We start from the raw sequence: 27,849 nt of genomic DNA on the forward strand, positions 1-27,849 counted from the left end.
TACCTATTAAATCATAAAAAGCAAATTTACATATTATCCATATTGCAAAAAAGGAAAACAGTACAAAGTAAGAAAATTATGCTTCCTTTTGCACTCAGAGTTCATCACTTCATTCTCTGAAGTTGAAAAGCATTTTTTTCATCCTTTGGAATTGTCTTGGATCATTGTATTGATGGATTAGTGAAATCTTTGAGAGTTGATTGTCAGTAGTGCATTGCTATTACTGTGCAAAAGTACAGTGAAGTTGTCTCACTTCACTTTGCATCAGTTCATATAGGTCTTTTTTCTTTGTTTTTTTTTGTTTTCTTTGTTCTTTTCTTTTTATAGCACATTAATTCTCCATAATAATCATATACTAAACTTGTTCTGCAGTTCCTTCATTGATTAAGATCTGTGATTTCCAATTTTTTGTCACCACAAAAAGAGCTGTTATATATATTTTTGTACATAGATATTGTTTTCCTTTGATTTCTTTAGGGTATAGTTCTAGTAGTGGTATGGCTAGGTCAAAGGGCATGAACAATTCTATTTTTTAATTTATTTTTATTTATTTATTTTTTAATTTATTTTGAGTTTTACAGTTCCCCCATCTTGCTTCCCTCCCCCCCACAGAAGGCAGTTTGCTAGTCTTCATCATTTCCATAGTATTCATTGAGCTAAGTTGAATGTGATGAAGAGAAATCATATCCTTAAGGAAGAAACATATAGTATGAGATATAGCAAAATTACATAATAAGACAACCTTCATTTTTTTAATTAAAGGTAATAGTCCTTGGTCTTTGTTCAGACTCCACAATTCTTTCTCAGAATATAGATGAAAGTGGATGTTCAGTTTTGCTGGATAGTTGATTTTCAGTTGTAAACCCAGATCTTTTGCCTTCCTGAGTATCACGTTTCAATCCCTATGAACCCTTAATGTAGATGCTGCCAAATATTGTGTAATCCTGACTATGGAGCCTCAGTAGTTGAATTGTTTGTTTCTGGCAGCTTTTAGAATTTTCTCTTTGGGGGTGGCTAGCTAGTGCAGTGGTAGAGCTCTGGCCCTGGAGTCAGGAACACCTGAATTCAAATCTGACCTCAGATACTTAATAATTACATAGCTGTGTGGCCTTGGGCAAGCCACTTAACCCCATTTGCCTTGCAAAAAACCTAAAAAAAAAAAAAAAAAAGAATTTTCTCTTTGATTTGGGAGTTTGGGAATTCGGCTATAATATTCCTGGAAGTTTTTCTTTTGGGTTCTCTATCAGACCAATGAATTCCCTCAATTTCTATTTTACCCACTGCTTCTAGGATCTCAGGGCAATTTTGCTATATTATTTCTTGAAAAATGAAATCTAGTCTTTTTTTCCTGATTGTGGCTTGCAGGTAGCCCAGTAATTTTTAAATTATTTCTGGATCTGTTTTTGAGGTTGGTTATTTTTCCAGTGAGATATTTCACATTTTCTTCTAATTTTTGACTTTTTTGGAAGAGCTTTATTTCTTTCTGATTTCTTGCAAAGTCATCCGCTTCCTTTAGTTCCATTCTGCATTTGAAGGAGTTATTTTCTTCAGAGAGCTTTTTTATCTCCTTTTCCAGCTGGCCAATTCTGCTTTTTAAAGCATTCTTCTCCTCATTTGCCTTTTGTTTTGCTTTTTCCATTAGGCCTAAACTGTTTTTTTTAATTTTTTAAAAATGTTGTTTTATTTTATTTTTTCTAGTTATATGCAAAGCTTATGTTCAGCATTCATTTTTTATTGTAAATTTTTGACCTCCATATTTTTCTACCTCCCTCTATTCCCTCCCCTCTTCACTTAACAGTGAGTAATCTGATATAGGTTATCCATGTACAATTATGTTTAATGTATTTTCATATTAGTCATGTTGTGAAAGAAGAATCAAAACTGGGGCAGCTAGGTGGCACAGTGGATAGAGCAACAGCCCTGGAGGTAGGAGGAACTGAGTTCAAATTTGACCTCAGGGGCAGCTAGGTGGCACAGTGGATAAAGCACTGGCCCTAGAGTCAGGAGTACCTGGGTTCAAGTCTGGTCTGGGACACTTAGTAATTGCCTAGCTGTGTGTCCTTGGGCAAAGCCACTTAGCCCCATTTGCCTTGCAAAAACCTAAAAAACAAAACAAACAAACAAAAAAAATTTGACCTTAGACATTTAATAATTGCCTCTGTGACCTGGGGCAAGTCACTTTATCCCATTGCTTTAAATAAATAAAAAAATATTTAAAAAAGAATCAAAACTAAAGGGAAAAAATCGTGAGAAAGAAAAAAACATTAAAACAAGTTTTAAAAAATGAAAGTGGTATGCTTTGGTCTACATTCAGACTCCATAGTTTTTCCTCTGGATATGGATGGCATTTTCTTTTTTATTTTTATTTTTATTAAAGATATTAATTGAGTTTTACAATTTTCCCCCCAATCTTACTCCCCCCCGCTCAAAGCAACCTGTCAGTCTTTACTTTGTTTCCATGGTACATTGATCCAAATTGAGTGTGATGAGAGAGAAATCATATCCTTAAGGAAGAGACAAGATCCGACCATACAATATCTGTTTTTTTTTCTTAATTAATGGGAATAGTCCTTGAACTTTGTTCAGACTCCACAGCTCTTTATCTGAATACAGATGACACTCTCCTTTGCAGACAGCCCAAAATTGTTCCCAGTTGTTGCACTGATGGAATGAGCGAGTGATTCAAGGTTGATCATTGCCCCCATGTTGCTGTTAGGGTATATAATGTTTTTCTGGCTCTGCTCATCTCACTCAGCACCAGTTCATGCAAATCCCTCCAGGCTTCCCTGAATTCCCATCCCTCCTGGTTTCTAATAGAACAATAGTGTTCCATGACATACATATATCACAGTTTGCTAAGCCATTCCCCTATTGAAGGACATTTACTTGATTTCCAATTCTTTGCCACCACAAACAGGGCTGCTATGAATATTTTTGTACAAGTGATGTTTTTACATTTTCATAATCTCTTCAGGGTATAGATCTAGTAGTGGTATTGCTGTATCAAAGGGTATGCACATTTTTGTTGTCCTTTGGGTATCATTCCAAATAGCTCTCCAGAAGGGTTGGATGAGTTCACAGCTCCACCAACAATGTATTAGTTTCCTAGATTTCATACATCCCTTCCAACATTCATCATTGTCCTTTCTGGTCATATTGGCCAATCTGAGAGGTGAGAGGTGGTGCCTCATAGAAGCTTTAATTTGCATTTCTCTAATAATTGATGATTTAGTGCAATTTTTCTATGACTTTGGATCACTTTGATTTCCTCATCTGTAAATTGCCTCTGCTTATCCTTTGACCATTTGTCAATTGGGGAATGGCTTGTCTTTTTTTTTTAAATTTCACTCAGTTCTCTGTATATTTTAGAAATGATTCCTTTGTCAAAAATACTAGTCATTAAAAATTGTTTCCCAATTTACTAAATTTCTTTTGATCTTGTTTACAGTGGTTTTGTCTATGCAAAAGTCTTTTAATTTAATATAATCAAAATCATCTAGTTTGTTTTTAATGACGTTGTCCATCTCTTCCTTGGTCATAAACTGCTTCTCTTTCCATAGATCTGACAGGTAAACTATTTCTTGATCTCCTTGTTTGTTTATAATATTGTTTTTTATGTCTATATCCTATGTCAATTTTGATCTTATCTTGTTATAGGATGTGAGGTGTTGCTCTAATCCCAGTTTATGTTATACTATCTTCCCAACAGTTTTTATTGAAGAGAGAGTTTTTATTTCCAATAGCTGGACTCTTTGGGTTTATCAAAGTTGCTTTTGCAACTAGTCTATTCCTCTTGTCCACCACACTGTTTCTTAGCCAATACCAGACAGTTTTGATGACTGATGCTTTATAATGTAATTTTAGATCTGGTAAGGCTTAGCCACCTTCTTTTGTACTTTTTTTCTTTTTCTTTTCTTTTTTTTTGATGAGGGCAGATATTTTCTTTCTTTTTTTAATTTATTTTTTATTCTCATTTTGTACAAATGTTTCTTTTTACATTAATAAAATATACTTGTTTACAAGTAAACAAAATACCCTTCCCACCATGAATATAGATAGACTTGCTTGGGTGAAAAAGTAAAGGGGACAGAAAAAATTTAAAATTAAAAAAAATAATAGTAATAATTGTAGGTATGGCCAGGTGGCACAATGGACGAAGCACCAGCCCTGGAGCCACGAGCACCCGAGTCCATATCCAGCCTCATAAACCCAACAATCATCCAGCCGTGTGACATGCAAGCCACCTGATCCCCACTGCCCTGCAAAAACCAAAAAAAAAAGGAAAAAAAAAAGACCCAAAATAAAATAAAATAGTAATAATAGTAGAGGTGGCTGGGTGGCAGACAGAGCATTGGCCCTTGAGCCATGAGCACCTGGGTCCGAATCTGGCCCCAGACACCCAAAGATCACCCTGCTATGTGGCAGAGGACAGAGCTAGGCAGTCTCTCTCTCTCTCTCTTCACTCCCCTCCCTCAGCTCAATGGGCTCATGCCCTGGAGGCTCCTTCTTACTGGCTCTGCCTGCTTCTGTTTCCTATCTGGGCTGCCAAAGGACTAAGCTGCTTGCTGTGTGCCCTGAGGGCTGGGCTCCAGTGCTCCCTCTGGCAGAGGTCCCTGCTGTTCCCCCACTTTGTGCCGGTGCTCCCCGGGGTGCAGCTCAGGAGACTCCCCTGCTGCTGTGAGCTGCGGCTCCTAGCGCCCTGGGGCTGCCTCCAGGAGGCTGAAGTTCTTTGTTTCTGGCCAGCCACCCCTCCAGCAGGCCGCCCCTCCGACCCCGGGGAGCAGAGCCTTTCTGCACTTTTCCAGGTTACCTTGAGTAGGAGAACTGCCTCTCTGGGTTCCTTTGTGGGTTCTGTCTCTGGAAAGTTTAGTTAGAGTCCTTAGTTTATGAGTTTTTATCAGAGAGCTCCTAAGACTCGATCCCTACATGTCCCCATCTTGGCTCCGCCTCCAGATCCTTTTGTACTTTTTTCATTAATTCCCCTGGATATTCTCGACTTTTTATTTCTCTACGACTTTACTTATAGTGTTTTCTACTTCATTAAAGTACTTTTTTTGGAATTTTGATTGGTTAGGGCTCTAAACAAGTAGTTTAATTTTGGTAGCACTGTCATTTTTATTATATTAGCTCAACCTTTCCATGAGCAGTCGAAATTTGCCCAGTTATGTAAATCTGTTGTTATTTGTGTGAGAAGTTTTGTAATTGTTTCCAAAACGTTTCTGAGTCTGCCTTGGCAGGTAGACTCCCAAATATTTTATATTGTCTGTAGTTACTTTTTTTTTTTTTGCAAGGCAAATGGGGTTAAATGGCTTACCCAAGGCCACACAGCCTTGTGTCTGAGGCCATATTTGAACTGAGGTACTCCTGACTCCAGGGCCGGTGCTCTATCCACTGCACCACCTAGTCTAGGGATTTCTCTTTCCAGCTCTTTCTGCTGCATTGTTCACTTGTTTTTTATGAATGTGCTTATCTCATTCATATTTACATTTATGGTTTCTAACTATTTCTCTCCATTCCATTATTTTTCTATCTCCCCTGCCTCTCTTTTTTATCTCGTCCCTTCCCTGCTTTGGTTCTACTTTCCTTAACCCACTCTTTCTTTTACCATTCCTACATACCCTAGTTCCTAATTTTTTTGTTTACTTTTCTATTTTACTATTGGATAAGATTTTTAAAGTAATCCAATTGAGTGTGTTTTTTTTTTTGTTTCTCTCTCTCTGAGTGTGTGTGTGTGTGTGTGTGTGTGTGTGTGTGTGTATATTGATGGATGAACGAATGGGTGGATGGGTTTTCCTCTTTTAGCCAATTTTGATGAGAGGGATGTTCAAGCATTGCTTTCTCCTTCATTATAAATGCTCTGTTTTGTGTACATCCTTTATGTGAGATGATTTTCTCCATTCTACCTCTCCCTTTGCTGTTCTCCCACTACATCTGTACCTCTCTCTCGCTCTCGCTCCCTCTCGCTCTTGCTCTCACTCTCCCTCTCTCTCTCCCTCTTATTTGGGTGGGTGAAGAGATCATTCCTAAATAATTGACTTAATAATTGTGGCCTCTATCTTTATAGACTACTTTAAACCACTTTATTTAAGATAAAATCCTTTGGAGTTACATGCATCATCCTTCTGTGATATCAGTGTAAATGTTAATTTTATTCAGTTCCTTATAATTATGTTTTCATGATAGCCTTTTTATCCTTCTCTTAGGTCTTTTGTATGAATGACAAATTTTCTATTTAGTTCTGGTCTTTTCATCAATAATGATTGAAATTCAACTATTTCTTTAAGTGTCTTTTTTTTCTCCTAAAATCGTAAGTCCTATGCCTTCCAGAATTTCATATTCCAAGCCCTTTGCTCCTTTTATGTGGAAGTTCCTAAATCTTAAGTAGAAAACTGAGAAAGTCAGAAAGTTCTTAAGTGGTCGCTTTATCTCTAGTCCAGATGAAATAGTCTCTCCCCTCAAATAAAATTTTAATCATGTTATACTATAAAGCATTATAACATTAACATAAAACATTTTAATAATAAGGTTAAGGGATCAAGACATATGTGTGTACATACCTGCACATGTTGTTGTTTTTGTTTGTTTTTTTTGTCTCTTTTTGACCCCCCATTTGGCTTTTTTTTTAATTTTTAAAATTTTTTATTAAAGATATTACTTGATTTTTACAATTTTCCCCCCAATCTTACTTCCCTCCCCGTACCCCTCCTCCCATGGAAAGCTATCTGTCAGTCTTTACTTTGTTTCCATGTTGTACCTTGATCCAAATTGAATCTGATGAGAGAGAAATTATGTCCTTAAGGAAGAAAAAAAAAGTCTGAGATAACAAGATCAGACAATAAGATATCTGTTCTTTTCTAAATTAAAGGGAATAGTCCTTGAATTTTGTTCAAATTCCATGGCTCTTTATCTGGATAGAGATGGCACTCTCCTTTGCAGACAGCCCAAAATTGTTCCCGATTATTGCACTGATGGAATGAGCAAGTCCTTCAAGGTTGAATATCACCCCCATGTTGCTGTTAGGGTGTACAGTGTTTTTCTGGTTCTGCTCATCTCACTCAGCATCAGTTCATGCAAATCCCTTCTGGCTTCCCTGAAATCCCATCCCTCCTGGTTTCTAATAGAACAATAGTGTTCGATGACATACACGTAGCACAGTTTGCTAAGCCATTCCCCTATTGAAGGACATTTACTTGATTTCCAATTCTTTGCCCCACCACAAACAGGGCTGCTATGAATATTTTTGTACAAGTGATGTTTTTACCCTTTTTCCTCATCTCTTCAGGGTATAGACCCAGTAGTGGTATTGATGGATCAAAGGGTATGCACATTTTTGTTGCCCTTTGGGCGTGGTTCCAAATAGCTCTCCATAAGGGTTGGATGAGTTCACAGCTCCACCAACAGTGTAATAACGTCCCAGATTTCCCACAGCCCTTCCAACAATGATCATCATCCTTTCTGGTCATATTGGCCAATCTGAGAGGTGTGAGGTGGTACTTCAGAGAAGCTTTAATTTGCATTTCTCTAATAATTAATGATTTATAGCAACTTTTCATATGGCTATGAATTGCTTTGATCTCATCTGTAAATTGCCTTTTCATATCATTTGAGCATTTGTAAATTTGGGAATGGCTTTTTGCTTTTAAAAATATGACTCAGTTCTCTGTATATTTTAGAAATGAGTCCTTTGTCAGAATCGTTACTTATAAAGATTGTTTCCCAATTTACTACATTTCTTTTGATCTTGGTTACAGTGATTTTATCTGTGCAAAACCTTTTTAATTTAATATAATCGAAATCATCCAGTTGGTTTTTGGTGATGTTCTCCAACTATTCCTTAGTCATAAACTGCTCTCCTTTCCATAGATCTGATGGGTAAACTAGTCCTTGATCTTCTAATTTGCTTATAATATTGTTTTTTTTTTATGTCTAAGTCCTGTAACCATTTGGATCTTATCTTGGTAAAGAGTGTGAAGTGTTGGTCTAATCTAAGTTTCTTCCATACTAACTTTCAGTTATCCCAGCAGTTTTTATCAAAGAGGGAGTCTTTATCCCTATAGCTGGACTCTTTGGGTTTATCAAACAGCAGATTAGTATAATCTCCTGCTTTTGCACCTATTCTATTCCACTGGTCCACCACTCTGTTTCTTAGGCAATACCAAACAGTTTTGATTACTGATGCTTTATAATATAATTTTAGATCAGGTAAGGCTAAGTCACCTTCTTTTGCACTTTTTTTCATTGAATACCTGGAAATTCTTGACTTTTTATTTCTCCATATAAATTCACTTAAAATTTTTTCTAACTTGTTAAAGTAATTTTTTGGAATTTTGATTGGTAGGGCACTAAACAGGTAGTTTAGTTTTGGTAGACTTGTCATTTTTATTATATTAGCTCTACCTATCCATGAGCAGTTGATATTTGCCCAGTTATTTAAATCTGATTTAATTTATGTGAGAAACATTTTATAATTGTTTTCAAAAAGTTTCTGAGTTTTGTCTTGGCAAATAGACTCCCAGGTATTTTATATTGTCTGAGGTTACTTTGAATGGGATTTCTCTTTCCTGCTCTTCTTGCTATATCTTGCTAGACATATATAGAAAAGTTGAGGATTTATGAGGGTTTATTTTATAACTTGCAACTTTGCTAAAATTGTTAATTGTTTCCAGTAGGTTTTTTTGGATGATTTCTTGGGATTCTCTAGGTAGACCACCATGTCATCTGCAAAGAGTGACAGTTTTGTCTCTTCATTCCCAATTCTAATTCTGTCAATTTCTTTTTTTCTCTAATTGCTGAAGTTAACATTTCTAATACAATATTGAATAGTAGTGGTGATAATGGGCACCCTTGTTTCACCCCTGATCTTATTGGGAATGCCTCTAGCCTCTCCCCATTGAATATAATGCTTGTTGATGGTTTCAGATAGATACTGCTAATTATTCTAAGGAACAGTGCATTTATTCCTACACTTTCTAGTCTTTTTAGTAGGAATGTATGCTGTCAAAAACTTTTTCAGCATCTTTTGATATGATCCTATAATTTCTGATAGGTTTGTTGTTGATATAATTGAGTATACTAATGGTTTTACTAATATTGAACCAACCCTGCATTCCTGGGATAAACCCTACTTGATCCTAATGTATTATCCTAGTGATAACTTGTTGTAATCATTTTGCTAAGATTTTATTTAAGATTTTTGCATCTATATTCATCAAGGAAATAGGTCTATAATTTTCTTCCTCTGTTTTAACTCTTCCTGGTTTAGGTAACAGCACCATATTGGTTTCATAAAAAGAGTTAGGCAGAGTTCCATCTTTACCTGTTTTTCCAAAGAGTTTATATAGAATTGTAACCAACTGTTCTTTCAATGTTTGGTAGAATTCACTTGTGAATCCATCAGGCCCTGGAGATTTTTTCTTGGGGAGTTCAATGATGGCTTGTTGAATTTCTTTTTCTGAGATAGGGTTGTTTAAGTATTTAATATCCTCGTCATTTAACCTGGGTAACTTAAATTTTTGTAAATATTCATCTATTTCACTTAGATTATCAAATTTATTGTCATAGAGTTGGGAAAAATCATTTCGAATTATTACTTTAATTTCCTCCTCATTGGTGGTGAGTTCACCTTTTTCATTTATGATACTAGCAATTTGGTTTTCTTCTTCTTTTTTAATCAAATTGACCAGAGGATTATCAATTTTATTGTTTTTTTCATAATACCAACTTTTGGCTTTATTTATTAATTCAGTAGTTTTTTTGCTTTCTATTTTATTAATTTCTCCTTTAATTTTTAGAATTTCTAATTTGTTATTTTATTGGGGATTTTTAATTTGTTCTTTCTCTAATTTTTTTAGTTGCATGTTTAGTTCATTGATTTCCTCTTTCTCCAATTTATTCATGTAAGCATTTAAAAGCTATGATATATCCCCTGAGAATCACTTTGAATGAATCCTATAGGTTTTGGTATGTTGTTTCATTATAATCATTATCTAGGATAAAATGGCTAATTCTTTATATAATTTGTTTTTTGATCCACTCATTCTTTAAAATGAGGTTATTCAGTTTCCAGTTTGTTCTGGGTCTATATCTCCTTGGCCCAGTATTGCATATGACTTTTATTGCATTGTGATCTGCGAAAGATGTATTAACTATTTCTGCCTTTCTGCAGTTGATCATTAGGTTTTTATGTCCAGGGATAGTGTGTCCTTAGCTATCCTGCACCGGAACTCTCCCCCCCCAGCCCTGTTGACAAGCTCCAAAGGGTCAGTGCGCCCCTGCTCCCTAGTTGACTCAAGTCCCCAATGTCTAGCCCCACAGCTGATCCAGCAGGTCTGCCTCTTGGGCCTTCAGGCTCCCCGGCTCCAATTCAGCTGCTAATCTGGCTGATCTGGGGTTGATCAGCCCTCTGAGCCCAGATGTTCTTTTCTCCTGCCTTTTCTTTCTGGGTTTTGTGGGTCGGATTTCTCTTAAGAGGTTTGTTTCATATGATAGATGGGGAAAATATCAGGAGATTTTAGAACTGTGCCTGTCTTCTCTAAGCCATCTTGGCCCTGGGTTTTTCTTGACAAAGATATTGGAGTGGTTTGTATTTCCTTCTCCACTTTATTTTAAAGATGAAGAACTTGAGGCTAACAGGGTTTTGTGATTTGTCCAGTGTCACACGAGTAAATGATTGAGTTGGATTTGAACTCAAGTTTTCTAGTCTCTAAGCTTTGTATTTTATCCCCATGTTGCCAACTAGTGGTCCATATGTATGTATATATTTATATATGTATGTATGCATGCTCATATTTGTGCATATGCTTATATTAGGAATACATCACCTATTTCCTCTTCTTTGATCTTCCTGGGTATAAACCTTGGGTAAAGTTTAATGAATTTTGAAATATTGTTGCAAATTACTTTCCAGAGTGGCTGGATTAATTCATACTGTAAACTGGAATAGTTCATCATTGTACTTTTTTTCCCTACAGCCTCTCCAGCATTTGTTATTTTCTGTTTTTTTTGTCAGCTTTTTCATTTTAATTCATATACCCAATGATTTTGATGATTACTCCTTTGTAATACAGTTTGACACCCAATACTGTTAGGAGCCTTTGATTCCTACTTTTTCCCCCATTTTTTCCCCTTGCAGTTCTTGACCTTCTATCACTTTTGATCATTTTCATAATTGTTTTTCTAGTTTTATAATAAGCTTTTATTGTTATGGTGCTCAGTTTATTAGAGAAATGCCTAAGTTTTTTTTTTTAATTAGGTTTTTGCAAGGCAAACGTGGTTATGTGGCTTGCCCAAGGCCACACAGCTAGGTAATATTAAATAAGTGTTGGAGATCGGATTTGAACCCAGGTACTACTGACTCCATGGCCGGTGCTTTATCCACTATGCCACCTAGCCACCCTTAAATGCCTAAGTCTTTATGTAGTCTATAATTATTTTAAAAGAATTTTTTTCCTGGTTAGTTTTATTAGTAATATATTAAAATACTTACATATGTGGATTTATTTTCTAAATTCCATCTTTAATTACTTTGGTTATATTTTAGTTGGCAATTTATTATTTTCATTCATCTAATCATCTACAGGAGTGATTATTTTTCTTTACCCATGCTTATTTTTCCAATTTCTTTTTCTTGTCTTTTTGCTATAACTAACATTTCTAGCACTATATATTAAATTATAATTGTGATCATGAAATTGTTCATTTCTTGTGGTGTCACTGATTTTGGTCCAACTGTTTATTTTAAATTTTTTTGTGTTTTATGTTTCAAATGTGTGTCATTCAAGTAACATGTTGTTGTAAGGCATACTCTTCTTTACTTTGTTGTGGCTTCCTGTTTTTTATGTGTGATTTCGTATTACTTATATTCATAGTTATGTTTACTGTATTTTCCTAGGTATTATTCTCTGTTACTTTTTGTTTTCTTTGCATTTTCTTTTCTTTCTTATTAAAGTTTTTTACTCCTTTCTTTAATCTTTTGTCTTACTTCAAAATCCCCCCTTTGCTTTTTTACATATAATTTATGTCATTTTTTATTCTCTCTTCCCCCTTCTATTTTCTTCTTGCTTCTCTATTGAGTTCTATATATTTCTATACCAAGGTCTCTATGTATTTTTCTATCCTTTTTTTGTTTTTATTTTTGCTTTCACCCCTTGTCACTGTGATTGATATGAAATAAAGACTTGTTCTGTTTGTTTTCCCCCTCTTTCCACCAGTGAAAGAAAGTGATAGTCAGGTGATTTCCTGCTTTCATGTTTGCATAGATTTCTACTTGTTCGTCCTGATTATATTAAATCATAAGTTCCATTCCTTTTCCTATCCCTTTTATTCCCCCTGTCTTTTCCCTCTTCCCTTTTTTCTGTATCACAACTGACCCAAAATCAGTTAGTCCTTTTATCTTATTTGTTTCCTTCCATGATCATGCATGACATTATAGTTTATATTCTATCTGTGCCCATAGGCCATTCTTACTTCCAACCCATTGGAATGCTTGGGATTCTTTCTGGTAATGTCTTTTTTATTGCTCATTTGTATTTACTTTTTATATTTCTTTTTGTTTTTGTGTTTGCATTTCAAAATTTTTATTCAGCTCTGACATTTTCTTTAGGAATGCACAGAAATTTTTAATTTCATTAGAAACTCATTTTTCATCTATTTACTCAGTTTTACTAGGTAAGTTATATTTGTTTGTTAGGTAAGCCTATATATTTTTCCTTTTACAATTTCACATGCCATAATCTCTGCTCTTTTATAATCATACCTGTTAAATCTTACATGGCCATGACTATGATAGTGGTAATCAAACTCCTTTTAGTTACTTATGATATTTTTTCTTTGATCTTGAAACTCTTGATTTTGGTTATAGTATTTCTGAAAGTTTTCATTTTGATGTTTCTTTTTGGAAATGACTGGTGAATTCTGTTTTCATTTTGCTCTCTGCTTTAAGAGTTCTAGGCAGGTCTCATATATGATTTTTTGAAATATAGGTATTTTCTTCGGTGATGACTTTCACTTATAATTTTTAGTTTTTTCTCTCCTTTATTTTCTATGTAAGTTGTTTCTGATATGAGATACCTTAAGTTATCTAATATATTTTTTTATATTTTATTTTTTTGGGTCTCCCAATGGGTTTAAGTGACTTGCCCGTGGTTACATAACTAGGTAATTAAGTGTCTTGAATTTGAATTTGAACTTAAGTCCTCCTGACTCTAGGACCACTGCTCTGTCTAATATATATTCTACCTTTTAAATTTGTTGTAACATTTTTCTTGCCTATTAGAATCTTTTTGTTGTTGTTTTTTCAAAGCAATGTGGTTAAGTGGCTTGCCGAAGATCACACAGCTAGTTATTAATTGTCTGAGGATGGATTTCAACTCAGGTCCTCTTGACTCCAGGGTTGGTGCTCTATCCACTATGCAACCTAGCCACCCCATTTATTAGAATCTTTAACTTGTATTTGATATATGCTGATTTTCAAGGAGAGTGTTAATTGGGTAAGGTTTTATACTTCTTGTGTCAAGCTGTTGATTCCCTTTCTGTTTTTTTTTCCAGAGCCCTCATTTTTCTCCAATTATTTTACATTATTTATTCTAGAAATTCTAATTGGTCTTTTGAGTAAGCTTTATATATTTTTTTGAGACTTTACTACTAAGATTTTTAGAATTATTCTTTAGACTTTATGTCTTGGACATTCCTGGCATCATCATCATAGCTTTTTGATCTAAAATTTATCTGGTATTTCAGTGTCTTAGCTGAGGTACTGCTCCTCACTTATGGTTTTAGATTTCCTTTCTTCTTAGGATCAAATAAGATGAAACCCCCTGAGGTTATTGTCTTTTGCCCTTGGACCTGAATGAGATTCCTTTCTTCCAGGGTCCAGGAATGGAATGACCTCTGGACCCAATAGATAAGTTGTATAATGGTGGAGGTACTTAGTTACCCTGTTTCTTTTTATTCAGCAATGTTGGCTTGTCCTTTCATATCTTTTATTAAGTTATGTTATGTTAATGTTTTGTTTTACTATGTAACATGACTTTTCCTGTGTGTGTGTGTGTGTGTGTGTGTGTGTATTTATGTATTTTTTTTAAATAATTTTTTTTCCAAGGGGGAGGACTAGTTTCTTTTTTTTGCCTGGACTAGGCTAGCAGCAGTACAGCTAACACTTGAAGAGAGATGCATGTGAGCTTGGACTTCCTCAATTTTCTGAGAAGGGCCAGTTTTCTCCTAATTAGTCTGCCTTACAGGGGTACCACACCACTCCCCCCTTACCCATCTTGGATTTGACTAATGATTGGCTTAGTTCACTGCATCTCAGGACTTACTAGATCAAGTTTTTACCCTGCCTCAGCTTCACTGGAAATTCAGGAATGCCCCTCCATTCTGGTAGCTACATAGATTTTAATTAGTCTTTGAACAGAATTTGGCATATGGTTGGTATTCACTATAAAAATTGTGGAGAAAAGCTGTATTGCATATAATGCAGTTGATTCATTATAGTTTATGCATGTTGTACTAGAAGGTATCTTATTCTAGCCTTTTCATTTAAAAAAAAAAAGAGGAATTTGAGTCTTTGAGAGGTTCAAAAATTGTAATTAAAGCTAGAATATCTTTACAGTTCTTAAGAAACACTGTACCCTTTGCTTGGTAGACTTTTTTTTTTTGTTTCCATGTTGTACATTGATCCACATTGAGTGTGATGAGAGAGAAATCACATCCTTAAGGAAGAAACAAAAAAAAGTGTAAGAGATAACATGATCAGAATAAGATATTTTTTTCCCCCCTATATTAAAGGGAATAGTCCTTGAAATTTGTTCAAACTCCATGGCTCTTTATCTGCATACAGATCGTATTCTCCATTGCAGACAGCCCAAGATTGTCCCTGGTTGTTGCACTGATGGAATGAGCGAGTCTATCAAGGTTGATCATCACCCCCATGTTGCTGTTAGGGTGTACCATGTTTTTCTGGTTCTGCTCATCTCACTCTGCATCAGCTCATGCAAATCCCTCCAGGCTTCCCTGAAATCCCGTCCCTCCTGGTTTGTAATAGAACAATAGTGTTCCATGACACATATGTTTGTGTTGTGTGTGCACACACATGTATATATACACACATGCATATATGCATATATGCATATATGTATATACATACATATATACATATACATACACACACACACACACACACACACATATATATATATATATATATATATATATATATATATGTATATATTATCACAGTTTGCTAAGCCATTTCCCATAGACTTTTCTTTTAAAGGGGGTTTACAGTCCAGTATGTGGATGTTATAATGAGAATTGCTCATTTTTGTATTAATTCAAAACCTACAAGGAACTATTTCTACCATACATAATCATAGTGACAAAATAATATTTCTGGTCATTCCAAATAGAAGAATACTCATCTCAACTACTTTTGTTTTAAAATCTGATCTTCAAAGGGCTTACTTAGTAAGGTGCAGTCACTCAGGAAATGATTGGTTTGATCTGTTCTGGGAAGAATTTTACCTTGAAGTCCTTACAGTTCTAAATCTACATCATTTACAAATTTGCCTTGGTAATTATGGTTTATTTCAGATTTAAACAATTTTATATTTATGAGCTCATTATCTTTTTATTCCTCCTTTTGAATTTGCATAATGAACTTTCTAGTCATCATAACAACTAATAATGAGAAAAGTCAATTAGTTGGTTTTTCATTTTAAATTGAAAAAACTTATGAACCTAATTTTTTTTTCTATCCACACCTTTTGCCTGTAGCAATATTAAACATGCAGTGATTGCTCTGTCTCTAATTGTAGAAGAAAAGCTGAAGTCATGCTTGGACATGGATTATTCTCATTGTTAGCTGAAAGATTGATGCTTCAAACAAGTGTTATCACCATGACTACATATAATGTTCTCTTTGAGGTACGAACATAGAATTCAATTTCATTTTCTTAGAAGATGTTAGTATGAAATGATTTGAATATTGTAGGTAATTTCAAGTTGACATAAAATCACCAACAAAACTGGAATGAAAACATCTAGAAATTAACACGTATAAGAGATTCAGATAGGCCCGTTAAAAATAACATCTTTTATATAATATTGATTGTTTATTTTTTAAAATTTAAAATTGAAATTATTTCTGCCTTTTCCTGCTTTCATCAAAATTTTAACTTGATGTCTTAAGGAAAATTAATTTAAAAGATCTTGAAATTTTCTGAATATTTAAATGTTAAAAGGTTTTTTAAATCATAAGGACTTATTTGATAATTTGAACACAATTTTTTCATTATGCAAATATTTAACAGCCTTATATTTTGTGACATTTGTGACAATTTTTAAGTTATTATATTATCAGAATATTATTATGCTAAAATATTGTCATTTTCTCACTGCTTTAGATTTTGATTGAACAGATTTGCACTCAGGTAATACACAAACAACATCCTGATCCAGATTCATCAGTGAAGGTCCAAAATCCTCGTAAGCATTTTGTCTATATATCAAATAATTGGAATGTGTTTTTCTTTTCTTTTTTCTTTTTTTTTTAGTTTAGTTCTATGGTTTCATCCCTATGGCAACTCTCTTCACTGATACTGAGCAACATCTCTTCTAGTACTTAGAGCTTTAGAATGGTGCTTGAGGTCTCAAAAGTTTATGTGGTTAGGTGATAGTCACATAGCTTGCAAATATCACAGGTTGGACTTAAATCCAGGTTGTCTTGAATCTGCCTGACTTGTTATCTACTATTCTTGGTTGCTTTTTATGTTTTTTAAAAAATCATTTTATGTGATGTCAATAGAGAAGATTGAATTTCATTCAAAATTGATCTTTTTATTGACTTTTTTATGTAAAGCTTAAATATAAGAAAGATATATAATGAGAACTTTATGTCTTAATTATTGACATTATTCATATTTTATATAGCTTCACTCTGATTTCAAATTGTATGTAACATTTATAACATTTTTAAAATTTTTTTTAGTTTTTTTTTTTTTTTGCAAGGCAAACAGGGTTAACTGTCTTGCCCCAAGGCCACACAGCTAGGTAATTATTAAGTGTCTGAGGCTAGATTTGAACCCAGGTACTCCTGACTCCAGGCCAGTGTTCTATCCACTGTGCCACCTAACTGCCCACCATTTATAGCACTTTTAGGAGTTTTTTTGTGTAGATTTGATTTATTAAATGTTTAGATGTCTGGGTAAGTCCTAGTTGTGTTCTTTAAAGATATCAGGCTAAATTGGGTGTATTATGTAAATACTATCATTTTAAATTAATGTCAGAAGAAGAATTCCAAATTTGGAGTGGAAACGTATCTGTACCTTTGTTTAAGAGACTCTTGATTGGCAATTTACAATCTTAGGCAGTTATACAAAATACAGATTTCCCTTTTTGTATTTTATATGGTATTTTACATGTAATTTCTTTGGTACTATCATTGAATTGTACCTTAGTTTCTTTAAGATAAGTTTTGGTATAATATTAAATTATTTATAAAATTCTGAAGTTTTTTCTTTCTAGTCATAAGATAAAAGTAATGTTACCTTTGAATTGAGGGAAAAAGGGGGGGGGCAGCTAGGTTGTGCAGTGGATAGAGCACCGTCCCTAGAGTCAGGAGGACCTGAGTTCATATATGACCTTAGATACTTAATAGTTACCTAACTGTGTGACCTTGGACAAATCACTTAACCCAATTGCCTTGCGGAAAAAAAAAAAGAAAAGCGGGAAAATTGAAATTGATTTAAATAAGTACTTTATTTTATAAAATTACAGGAATGATTAAAAAAATCTGTTTTGAAACTTAAAAAATGGGCAGCTGGGTGGCGCAGTGGATAGAGCACTGGCCCTGGAGTCAGGAGTACCTGAGTTCAAATCTGACCTCAGACACTTAATAATTACCTAGCTGTGTGGCCTTGGGCAAGCCACTTAACCCCGTTTGCCTTGCAAAAAAAAAAAAGAAAAAAAGAAAAAAAAACTTAAAAACATCTTCATTAAGGTTTTTGAAGACTATAACTTGAAAAAATTAACATTATAATAAAGAAAACATTTTAATATATCAATATTAGGAGTCATTGTTGCAAAAACCAAAAATCTATTACTTTAAATTTGCATTTTTTATGAAAAATTTTATATTATCTTTAATAGTTTCTCAAACATTTAGTAGAAAGGTCAGTTCTTTGTATAAGTTTTGGGTTTATGGAGAGGAGAAAAACTTTGGCTTTTGTTATTTCTACTTAATTTTGAATTTTAAGCTCCTATTCTATTTTGAGGATATTAATGCATTTTTCTAAACTGAGGTTAGAAAATGTTATCAACCTAAAGTAATGGATATTATAGTATAAGAGTGAAATTAGTGTTTATATTTACACATGTTTAAATGGGTAGAGAAATTTTACTTTCCTTTGTGATTTTGTTTCAAACTTAACATTTTCTTTTTTTGTTTGTTTGTTTGTTTTGCAAGGCAATGGGGTTAAATGACTTGCCAAGGCCACACAGTTAGGTAACAAGTGTCTGATGCAGGATTTGAACTTAGGTACTCTTGATTTCAGGGCTGGCACTCTGTCCACTGTGCCACCTAGCTGCCCATGAACTTTACATTTTCAATGAAAGACAAACTTTACAGATTTTTAAAACTTATACTGTTAATAGAAAGCGTATATCAATAAGAATCAGAGAATTTTAATGTTGGAAAAAGGTAAAATAAATGGTTTGTCTGTCTTTTGATTGCTTAATGCCGATATAGGCTACTTAGTCATAGTTTTAATGTTTATTTTAGAGTCTAATTCATCCATTCAGATGATTTAAAAGTTCCTGAACTTAATTCTGAAAGGATCTTATAAATTGAAATGTTTATTTTAGATTCAATTAATGTTTCTTATGATGTAGGTTTTGGGAATCATCAAAATGTTTAATATCATTTAAATTCAAGTGGATCTTAAATAATTATAGTTCAGATTTTTAATGTTGCTGAAAGTTCAGGGAAGAAAAAATTGTATAATTTTTCATTATTGGTGCTACCCTTTAAAAGAAGTAAGTAATCATTTCTAGGATTGTGATTAGTATAATTTATTACAGGGAAACTATGGAATTTCAAGTAAAATAGTTTTCATCTTCCCATTTTTTTTTGTTGAACTTTTGGTTTTTATTTATTTATAAATTGTCTTGCAGAGGTACTAAAAGTAATTGCAACTCTGCTGCGAAATTCTCCCCAGTGTCCAGAGAGCATGGAGGTTCGAAGAGCCTTTCTTTCTGACATGATTAAACTTTTTAATAACAGCAGAGAAAACCGAAGGTAAGCAGGAATAAACAGAATGTGCATATAGTAGTAAAATGAATTTCAGCAACTTTATGTGAGACTAATCTAACAAGAAAAATGGTGTGCTAAAATAATAGTGTATCTCTTTCATTTATGGTTTTTCAGTCAGTTTAGATGAGAGTATTTAATGCCAAGCTAATAATTGTTTTGGATGCATATGCACTGAAGATCCTTTATATTATAATCATTTTAATTTTTTTTTATGATTTTCTTTAAAGTGTATAGTAATTCAGTACATTCTCACAATTTTCAGGAGCCTGCTACAATGCTCTGTATGGCAGGAATGGATGCTTTCACTTTGCTATTTTAATCCCAAGAATTCAGAGGAGCAGAAGATAACAGAGATGGTATATGCTATTTTCCGAATTCTGCTTTACCATGCCGTAAAATATGAGTGGGGTGGCTGGCGTGTATGGGTGGACACCTTGTCAATTACCCATTCAAAGGTCAGTTTCTTTTTTTGGAACTATTTTTTAGTATTTTGAAATGTCTGTCATTTAAAGTTATATCATATTTCTGATAAAAGACCATAAAATATTAAGGGAACTTTATTTCTTATAAGGATCTTCTTTCTGTGAAATGTGTAATTATAGTAGTCAGTAAGTATTTTCTTAGTCATGTTAAATTACTGTGCTAGCAGATCAGTCTTATCTTCAAATAATATGTATAGTTTTGTTAAAATAAAAAAGAATTACTCTCATGTAGTCACTTTCAGGTCTCATAATAATGGTATGTGATATCATAGGAGTATGGCAAGTATCTTTTTCCGTTTTTGACTTCCAACTGTGGATTTCTATTTTTTTTTTTTTTTGTGATGTGAAGGTTTTGAACACAAGATGGCACACCTCTTCTATTCAAAGAATAAAAAGAAACCCTATTAGTTCAAACAGTTCCTCAGACTATTTTTATAGTATCACAGGATTCCAAATTTAAATCTAGAAAGGACCTTAGAGATCATTTACTTCAAATGAGAGGCTATTTTATTAGCTGAAATACAGAGAAAAGAGATCATTTGCCTAAGGTACCATAGGTATTAATAAGTGATAGAAAAGGGATTTGAATATAGTTCCTCTGAATCTGTTTAGGGCTCTTTATTTTTACTGAATCACACTCCTTCTTTTGCTCATTCTGTGTTTGGAAACAAAGAATGGAGTGGATAGATGAGAATTATCTTTAAATTAAGGAAAATGCTAGTGTTATGACCTTTTATTTTAGTCAGTGTTCGCAGATTGCGTGTTTATAATTTTTAAACTTTACAATCTTTTTTTTTTAATTCTTGATTCTAGTGTAAGGAATATGTCAGAAATTAAAGGTTCTGTGAATTTTATTTTTGTCCAATGGTATTACTATGGAGTTCCCTGCCATCCTACTTCCCTATTATCATCTAGGGAATATTCCTAAAGCATATATAGTAACTTTTTTTTAAAGGTTTTTTGCAAGGCAGTGGGGCTAAGTGGCTTGCTTGCCTAAGGCCACACAACTAGGTAATTAGTAAGTGTCTGAGGCTGAATTTGAACTCAGTTACTCCTGACTCAGGGCCGGTGTTCTATCCACTGTGCCACCTACTCGCCCCCCCATAGTAACTGTCAGTCCTTCTATTTCTTCCTGCATTGGAAAGAAATTAACTGTGTTAAATTGGAAAGAAATAAAACTTGGAAAGAAATAAAACTCTGATAAACTGTGACAGATAAGATGAGTTAGCTTGTCAAGACTATACGTAAACATAGTGCTATATCTAATGACAGTTGGAGTAGTTTTATTTCATTGATTAAAAAAATGAACTTTTGTTTTCTTTTTTTTCTTATCTGCTTAAAAAAGGGGAGCAAAACATAGAGGAGCTTTATAGAAGAGATGTAACAAAAAGACTATGTTGTTTTTAACTCTTTTCTGAAAGCTATAAATATAGTTCCTTCTCTATTCATGTCTCTTTTTCCTATAGGTTTGATCACTGTCCTTTTCATTTTATGTCACCAGTTGAAGAATTCCTTGCATTATCACTCTAAGTGTGACCACTTGTCATTGAAATAAGGGTTCTTTTTCCTTGCCGAGGTTAACTTCTCTATTTATACTCTGTATTCATTTCTACTTTTTTCCTTTAGGAACTTGTTCCTTCAATCATACCTTCTCTTTTTAATCTTTTTTTTATTCACTGGCTCCTTTCCTGCTTCCAGGAAATATCCCCAAATATCTGTCCTTAGAGAAATCATTTTTTGCATCTTGTCATCTTCTCAACTCCTCAGGTAGTCATCACACTCTGCTCTTCACATTGACTAACAACCTTCTAGAAAAAGCTTCCTATCCATTTCACTTCATTTCTCACATCTCATTAATTTCTCACCCTGTTGAAATTTGGATTCCATTTCTCCTTTGGACAGAAACTATATTCCTCAACATACCGCAGTGATTGGGAAGCCTATCTGCTGGGTCTACCACTTTAAGTAAGTGTCACTTTCAAACTAGGTTGAATTTTCCTTTGTGGCCCATTTCAGTTGGCAAGGATTCCTTTGACTCCTTGTTCTGGATCTGTGGAATATGCAGGAGCAATAGCTCTGTTTCTTAGTTCTACAGTGATAATTATTACTGTTAGTTATTCTTGAATTAGTTTTGCTTCTAAGAAGAATCAGTCAGATCCCCAAAATCCATGGTTAGTAAGCATAGTGAACCTAACCAGTATGGAAGCAGGGGAACTCTGAGCACAGAGAAATTAATTTTGTTTCAGAAACAAATCTATTTTTCTGGACTGTTAAATTTTTTTCTCTTAAGTATTGTCTTTCGTTAACCATATTTAGCAGTAAATCTGGCAGCAGATACCCACTTTGTATCCCTATATCTTTCCCTTTGTCCTTGTGAATCCTAAGCCACTTTGGACTTAACAGAAGTTAATCATGTTGGATTTTGGTTATGTACACTCACCCTTGAGCCAGATTCAGTAGATTATCCTCATACATAGTAGACTCTCCCTCACACCAATTCATCACTCCTATACCAGATGTTAACCACTCCTTAAATGCTACCCTCATTCCTCCCATCACACAAATTGTCTTTAAAGGGGCTCTTGCCCTGTGCTTTCTCTTTTTTCTTATGGGACTCAGCCCTATTGTGAAGTCTTCTCCACATGGCCACATCTCTTAAAGAATTCTTAACCCTCTATAAGATGTTTAACTGATTTGCCTTCTCTATCACTTGCCTTTTATTTGTCTGTTGTATCTTTTAAGAAATTTTTTCCCTTTTTTTTCCCTTACTCTTGTATTCTGGGGTCAAATGATTCTGTGAGTTTCTCACCAGCTGGACCCTAACTCCAACGTAGTGACCTGGAAACAAGGGACACCTTGCAGAGAGTTCATAACAATCTATCCCCTTCACTATCTGGTCCTTCAGGTTTGCTTATGAATCTAGCAGGACCTGAGACCTGTGGTCTATTGTCTCCCCTCTCTGCTTTACTTATTTTGGTGGAGCTGATTTGGTATTAGTTCTTTTTTTTCTTTTTTTCTTTTTTAGGTTTTTGCAAGGCAATGGGGTTAAGTGGCTTGCCCAAGGCCACACAGTTAGGTAATTATTAAGTGTCTGAGACCAGATTTGAACCCAGGTATTCCTGACTCTGGGGCCGGTGATTGGTATTCGTTCTTAACCATGCCTAACTCCCTTGACTAAGACTTGAGAAAGAGAAAGTAGACATACTTCCCTGAACCCATTTTATTTTTATTTTTTTAAATTTCTTTTTATTAAAGATTTTATTTGAGTTTTACAATTTTCCCCCATCTTACTTCCCTCCCCCTACCCCCCACAGAAAGCAATCTGTCAGTCTTTACTTTCTTTCCATGTTGTACCTTGATCCACATTGGGTGTGATAAGAGAGAAATCATATCCTTAAAGAAGAGATGAGAAGTCTAAGAGGTAACAAGATCAGACAATATCTGTTTTTTTCTAAATTAAAGGGAATAGTCCTTGAACTTGGTTCAAACTCCACAGCTCCTTATCTAGATACAGCTGGCACTGTCCTTTGCAGACAGCCCAAAATTGTTCCTGATTGTTGCACTGATGGAATAAGCGAGTCCATCAAGGTTGATCATTGCCCTCACATTGCTGTTTTTCTGGTTCTGCTCATCTCACTCAGCATCAGTTCATGCAAATCCCTCCAGGCTTCCCTGAATTCCCGTCCCTCCTGGTTTCTAATAGAACAATAGTGTTCCATGACATACACATACCACAGTTTGCTAAGCCATTCCCCAATTGAAGGACATTTACTTGATTTCCAATTCTTTGCCACCACAAACAGGGCTGCTATAAATATTTTTGTACAAGTAATGTTTTTACCCTTTTTCATCATCTCTTTGGGGTGTAGACCTAGTAGTGGTATTGCTGGGTCAAAGGGTATGCACATTTTTGTTGCCCTTTGGGTGTGGTTCCAAATAGCTCTCCAGAAGGGTTGGATGAGTTCACAGCTCCACCAACAATGTAATAGTGTCCCAAATTTCCCACAACCCTTCTAACAATGAAAGGATCAATTTTTAAAAAGATTCTGGAAGCATTTATATGCTAGTTAATGGAAATATAATCACAAAAACAAAAAACTTTAAAGAACTTTTTTGGGGAGAGACATTATCTATTCAAATAGGTAAGCACATAAAATAAAATACTTTTATCAGTGGCTATTGGGTGGGGTTAACAGCTATGAAAAGCATTGTGTAGGAGGTAGCATTTGAGATACGCCTTAAGAGAGCCAGAGGGTCCTGGATATGTATGTGACCTAGGAGAACATTAAAAAAAAGGCATGGAAGTAGGAGATAGAAGATCTTGCAAGAGTAATGGCATTTTGGCTGGGTTGATTAGACTATGGAAATAACATGCAATAACTGGCAAAGTAAGACTAGGATCAGATTGTGAAGAATTTTAAATACCAAACAAAAAGAGTTTATGTATATATAACAGTATATATATATATATATATATATATATATATATTATATGGTTAAAAATTATAAAGCAATGAAAAAGTAAAGAGTAGTAATTCAGTTAATTCCATGGTATTATAAAAAACAAGTTTTAATCACTTTAAGCTTCATTCTTGGAGTAAATCCTGATGTTGTACTACCAAGAAATTTTGGCCGAAGTATTCCCTTTTACCCATAGATGAATCCTTTTTTGTCATTATTCAGCACCTAATCATACATCTTGGGTGTCTTATTTTTTGTTAATTAATGTTTGAAAAACTTATGTGTCTATGCTTTGTCCTTTAACTACTCTTTGACAGTAGTTCCTCATATCCAGTGGAAGAGTGTTGAGCTGATGATAGATTCTAAGTAAATGTTTGTTAAAAGAAATAAATGAATTCAAAGAGGTAAACAGGTATTATTTCACTCACTTTGGTATATGACATTATTTCACTCGAGATGATTGCAGAATTGAAGTTTGTGTGTATTTTTTGTAGAAATGAGAAGGATGTAGCCATAAAAATATTCTTTTGAGTAACTTTTCTACATATGATTTTCACTCTTGTGCAATTATCTTGATCATAGTGTTGCTGCATTTTCAGGTTGAAGATGCTCCTGGAACATGAGAACAAGGGATGATTTTTTTTTTCTCCAGTGCCTTGAAGTGAATATTAATGAATTTTCTTTAATCACAGTTCCTTTTATATTCTTTAATGAATTAAAAGAACACATTATTATACTACTTAGATTTTATAAAAATTTGAGAACTGCCTGGTAAATTTGCATTAAAAGATAAGAAGCCTGTTTTCTTTAATTCTTTTTTTCTGGAGCCTTGAACATGGTTAAGTAAGGAAAATAATTGAAAAAAGATTTCTTTTCAAAGTTGGAGACTTATGATTATTTAAGTATTCGAGTTTCAACTTATCCAGTATTTCAAGCACCTATGTTCTTAGTCTGAAGTAACATTTAAATTATTTCTGTTAAAGTATAGTTTTGTTTATCTAATTTTTATTTTATTTTATTTTATTGGCTTTAAAGATTTTATAGCACTAAACTACTTATTAATTTGACAAGGAAATCATTTTAAGTGGAGACATTATTTTCCACAAACGAAAAAGCAATTTTTTTGACTCTTGTAGATCCTACCCAAAAAGGATTTAACAATATTTATAAAAAGGTTAATTAAAATGAAATATATGAGGTTATAATTAATTCTAGTTTGTTACCTAAGTGGAAAGAAAATTATTGCCTTTCCTCTTATATTATAAAATATCATCAAATTGACTAATTGGAGGGGAAAAAATGGTTATTAGTATGACTAATACATTTTCCCTTCCTTGCCTTTTAATGTTTTTTTCAATTTTTATGTATTTAAAAAAGTATTCTTCCTTGCCTTTTAATGTTTATTTCAATTTTTATGTATTTAAAAAAGTATTCTGCCAAAGTATTAATTTTAATGTTGTGAATTTAACATCTTTGAACTAGTTGATGACTAGATACTTTTTTTGTTATATTAATAATATAAACATAGATTTTAGGGCTTTATATAAGAATATTAATTTATTGGACACATAATAAACATGCTAATAGAATTAGATGAATAATTTGTAGTATGATGTTTAGATGCTAAATGAATAATTGGACCCCAGTTCTTTTACTATGAATGCAAGCATTTTAAGGTCTTTTTTATGAATTGATATACTTATTTTTTCCCTTTTTGCAACTATTTTGTATCCCAATACAACTAATTTATAAGTTTTTTTGATAAACAAAACTGATGTATAAAGAACTAGTGTTGTACAATTGGATAGCTTTTGCAGCGCTACACATCAAGATACATGCAGCTGCTATAAAAAGCCAAAGAAACTCAATTGCAATTTTATTGTCCAGTTTGATAGATTTCCTGCCACCTTTGTAGCAGGAAAGCTGTTTGTCACTGTAACCCTCTCCTCCAACAGCTGCACTACTCCTTATAAGTAGTAATAGAGCTTTTTTGAGCATAATTGTACTACATTGGTTAACTTTGGTGAAGCTTAAAAAAGTGTGTATATTAAGTGTAAAGATTTTTGTTTTTATTTTTATTGTTTTGGCAGTTTTTATTGTTATTGGCAGTTGTATTGTTTTTCCATTATTTTGTTGTATTTTGTCTTAAGTTGAATAGTAAATCAAGATCATGTTTTATTGTGCAGCTAATTTTACTAAAATGTTTATATTATTTATTAATGACAATTAAAATTGTAGCATTTTTGCAAAGTGTATTTATTGAAAAGGGTTTAACAGCAAATTTTTCCTGAGCAAGTATATGAAACACTTATATACAATGAAAATTTAATGCCTTAGACTCAGACTGTATTTAATAATGGGGAAAAGGAAAAAAGATGGTTAATAGTGCTTTGACTTTTGATATACTCAAAACTTAAAGCTTTTTATATATTTAAAATAAAATTTTTTAGTCTATGTAAAAGTATAATTAGGTAAAATATATAATTATTTTGTATTCCTCAAAATATTAAGAAAACTTATTTAATGTTTCCAGTAAGTTAGCTTAAAAATAATAATGTTAAGGGCATCATGTATAGGATGTAAATTGTACATAAGAACTTATTAACATTTTAGTGAGCAATTAAAAAAATCTTTGATTTTTTAAGTATCATAAAAACTCTTTTGAAAATGTAGGTTGGCATGTCCCTTTGGCTCAAAATAATAGTGGTAGTTACATGTTAAAATTTTTTTTAATAAAAATATTCTTTTTAAAGATGTGATTTTATTTTAAAAATTCTTTTTTCACCTGGAGACTTTTTCTTTACAAAAAATCAAATTATTAATTTTGTTCTTTACCTAGTAAAAGATTTTTTCTTTTTAACTTATAATGCTGTTAAAAATAATTCCCAATGAAGCAATCCATATAAAAAATGTTTGAAAAAATGTTAAAAGTTCTCTTTTAAAAGGAGCAAAAATACGGGATGAGCAGAACCAGAAAAACATTGTACACCCTAACAGCAACATGGGAGTGATGATCAGCCTTAATAGACTTGCTAATACCAACAGGGCAACAATCAGGCACCATTTTGGGATATTTGCGATGGAGAATGCCATCTATGTCCTGAGAAAGAATTGTGAAATTTGAACAAAGTCCAAAGCCTTTCTATGTACTTTTAATTTAAAAAAATTATTTTATTATGTAATTCTGCTATATCTCATATTCTATGTTTGGTCCTTAAGGATGTGATTTCTCTCTCATCACATTCAACTTTGATCAATGCGTACTATGGGAATGATGTAAAGACTAACAAACTGCCTTCTGGGGGGGGGAGCAAGATGGGGGAAAAATTGCAAAACTCAAAATAAATAAAACCTTTCTAAAATTTAAAAAGGAGCAAAAAAAGAATTTAGAGAATCATTTAAAGTAAATTCTACAGAATTGTAAGCACAGTTTAAGAACCAGTCTTAATCCAGTCTTACAAGTGAAATCAAACTTGGATCTGTTACACATACATTCTGCAGGTGCAGAAGTTGGAGTATTTATTGACTGAGGTGATAGTTTTATGGTAAGAAGAGGTGTTGAGGGCAGGATTTTCATTTATTTATATATTTTAATACATT

At 33.5% G+C, this 27,849-nt stretch overlaps 1 protein-coding gene across 4 annotated transcripts in view; it reads left to right on the top strand.

The window, feature by feature from the left end:
• LRBA (LPS responsive beige-like anchor protein) overlaps nucleotides 1–27,849 on the top strand; it is an 832,197-nt gene that overhangs the window by 157,903 nt on the left and 646,445 nt on the right. For all 4 annotated transcript variants that reach the window (XM_074229149.1, XM_074229148.1, XM_074229150.1 and 1 more), the window contains exons 18-21: nucleotides 15,813–15,921; nucleotides 16,401–16,482; nucleotides 19,168–19,291; nucleotides 19,569–19,761. In XM_074229149.1, the coding sequence (XP_074085250.1) occupies nucleotides 15,813–15,921; nucleotides 16,401–16,482; nucleotides 19,168–19,291; nucleotides 19,569–19,761 (508 nt within the window). The remainder of the gene's footprint in view (nucleotides 1–15,812; nucleotides 15,922–16,400; nucleotides 16,483–19,167; nucleotides 19,292–19,568; nucleotides 19,762–27,849) is intronic.

This window comes from Macrotis lagotis, chromosome 3 (assembly GCF_037893015.1).
Source record: "Macrotis lagotis isolate mMagLag1 chromosome 3, bilby.v1.9.chrom.fasta, whole genome shotgun sequence".
NCBI classification, from domain to species: Eukaryota; Metazoa; Chordata; class Mammalia; order Peramelemorphia; family Peramelidae; genus Macrotis; species Macrotis lagotis.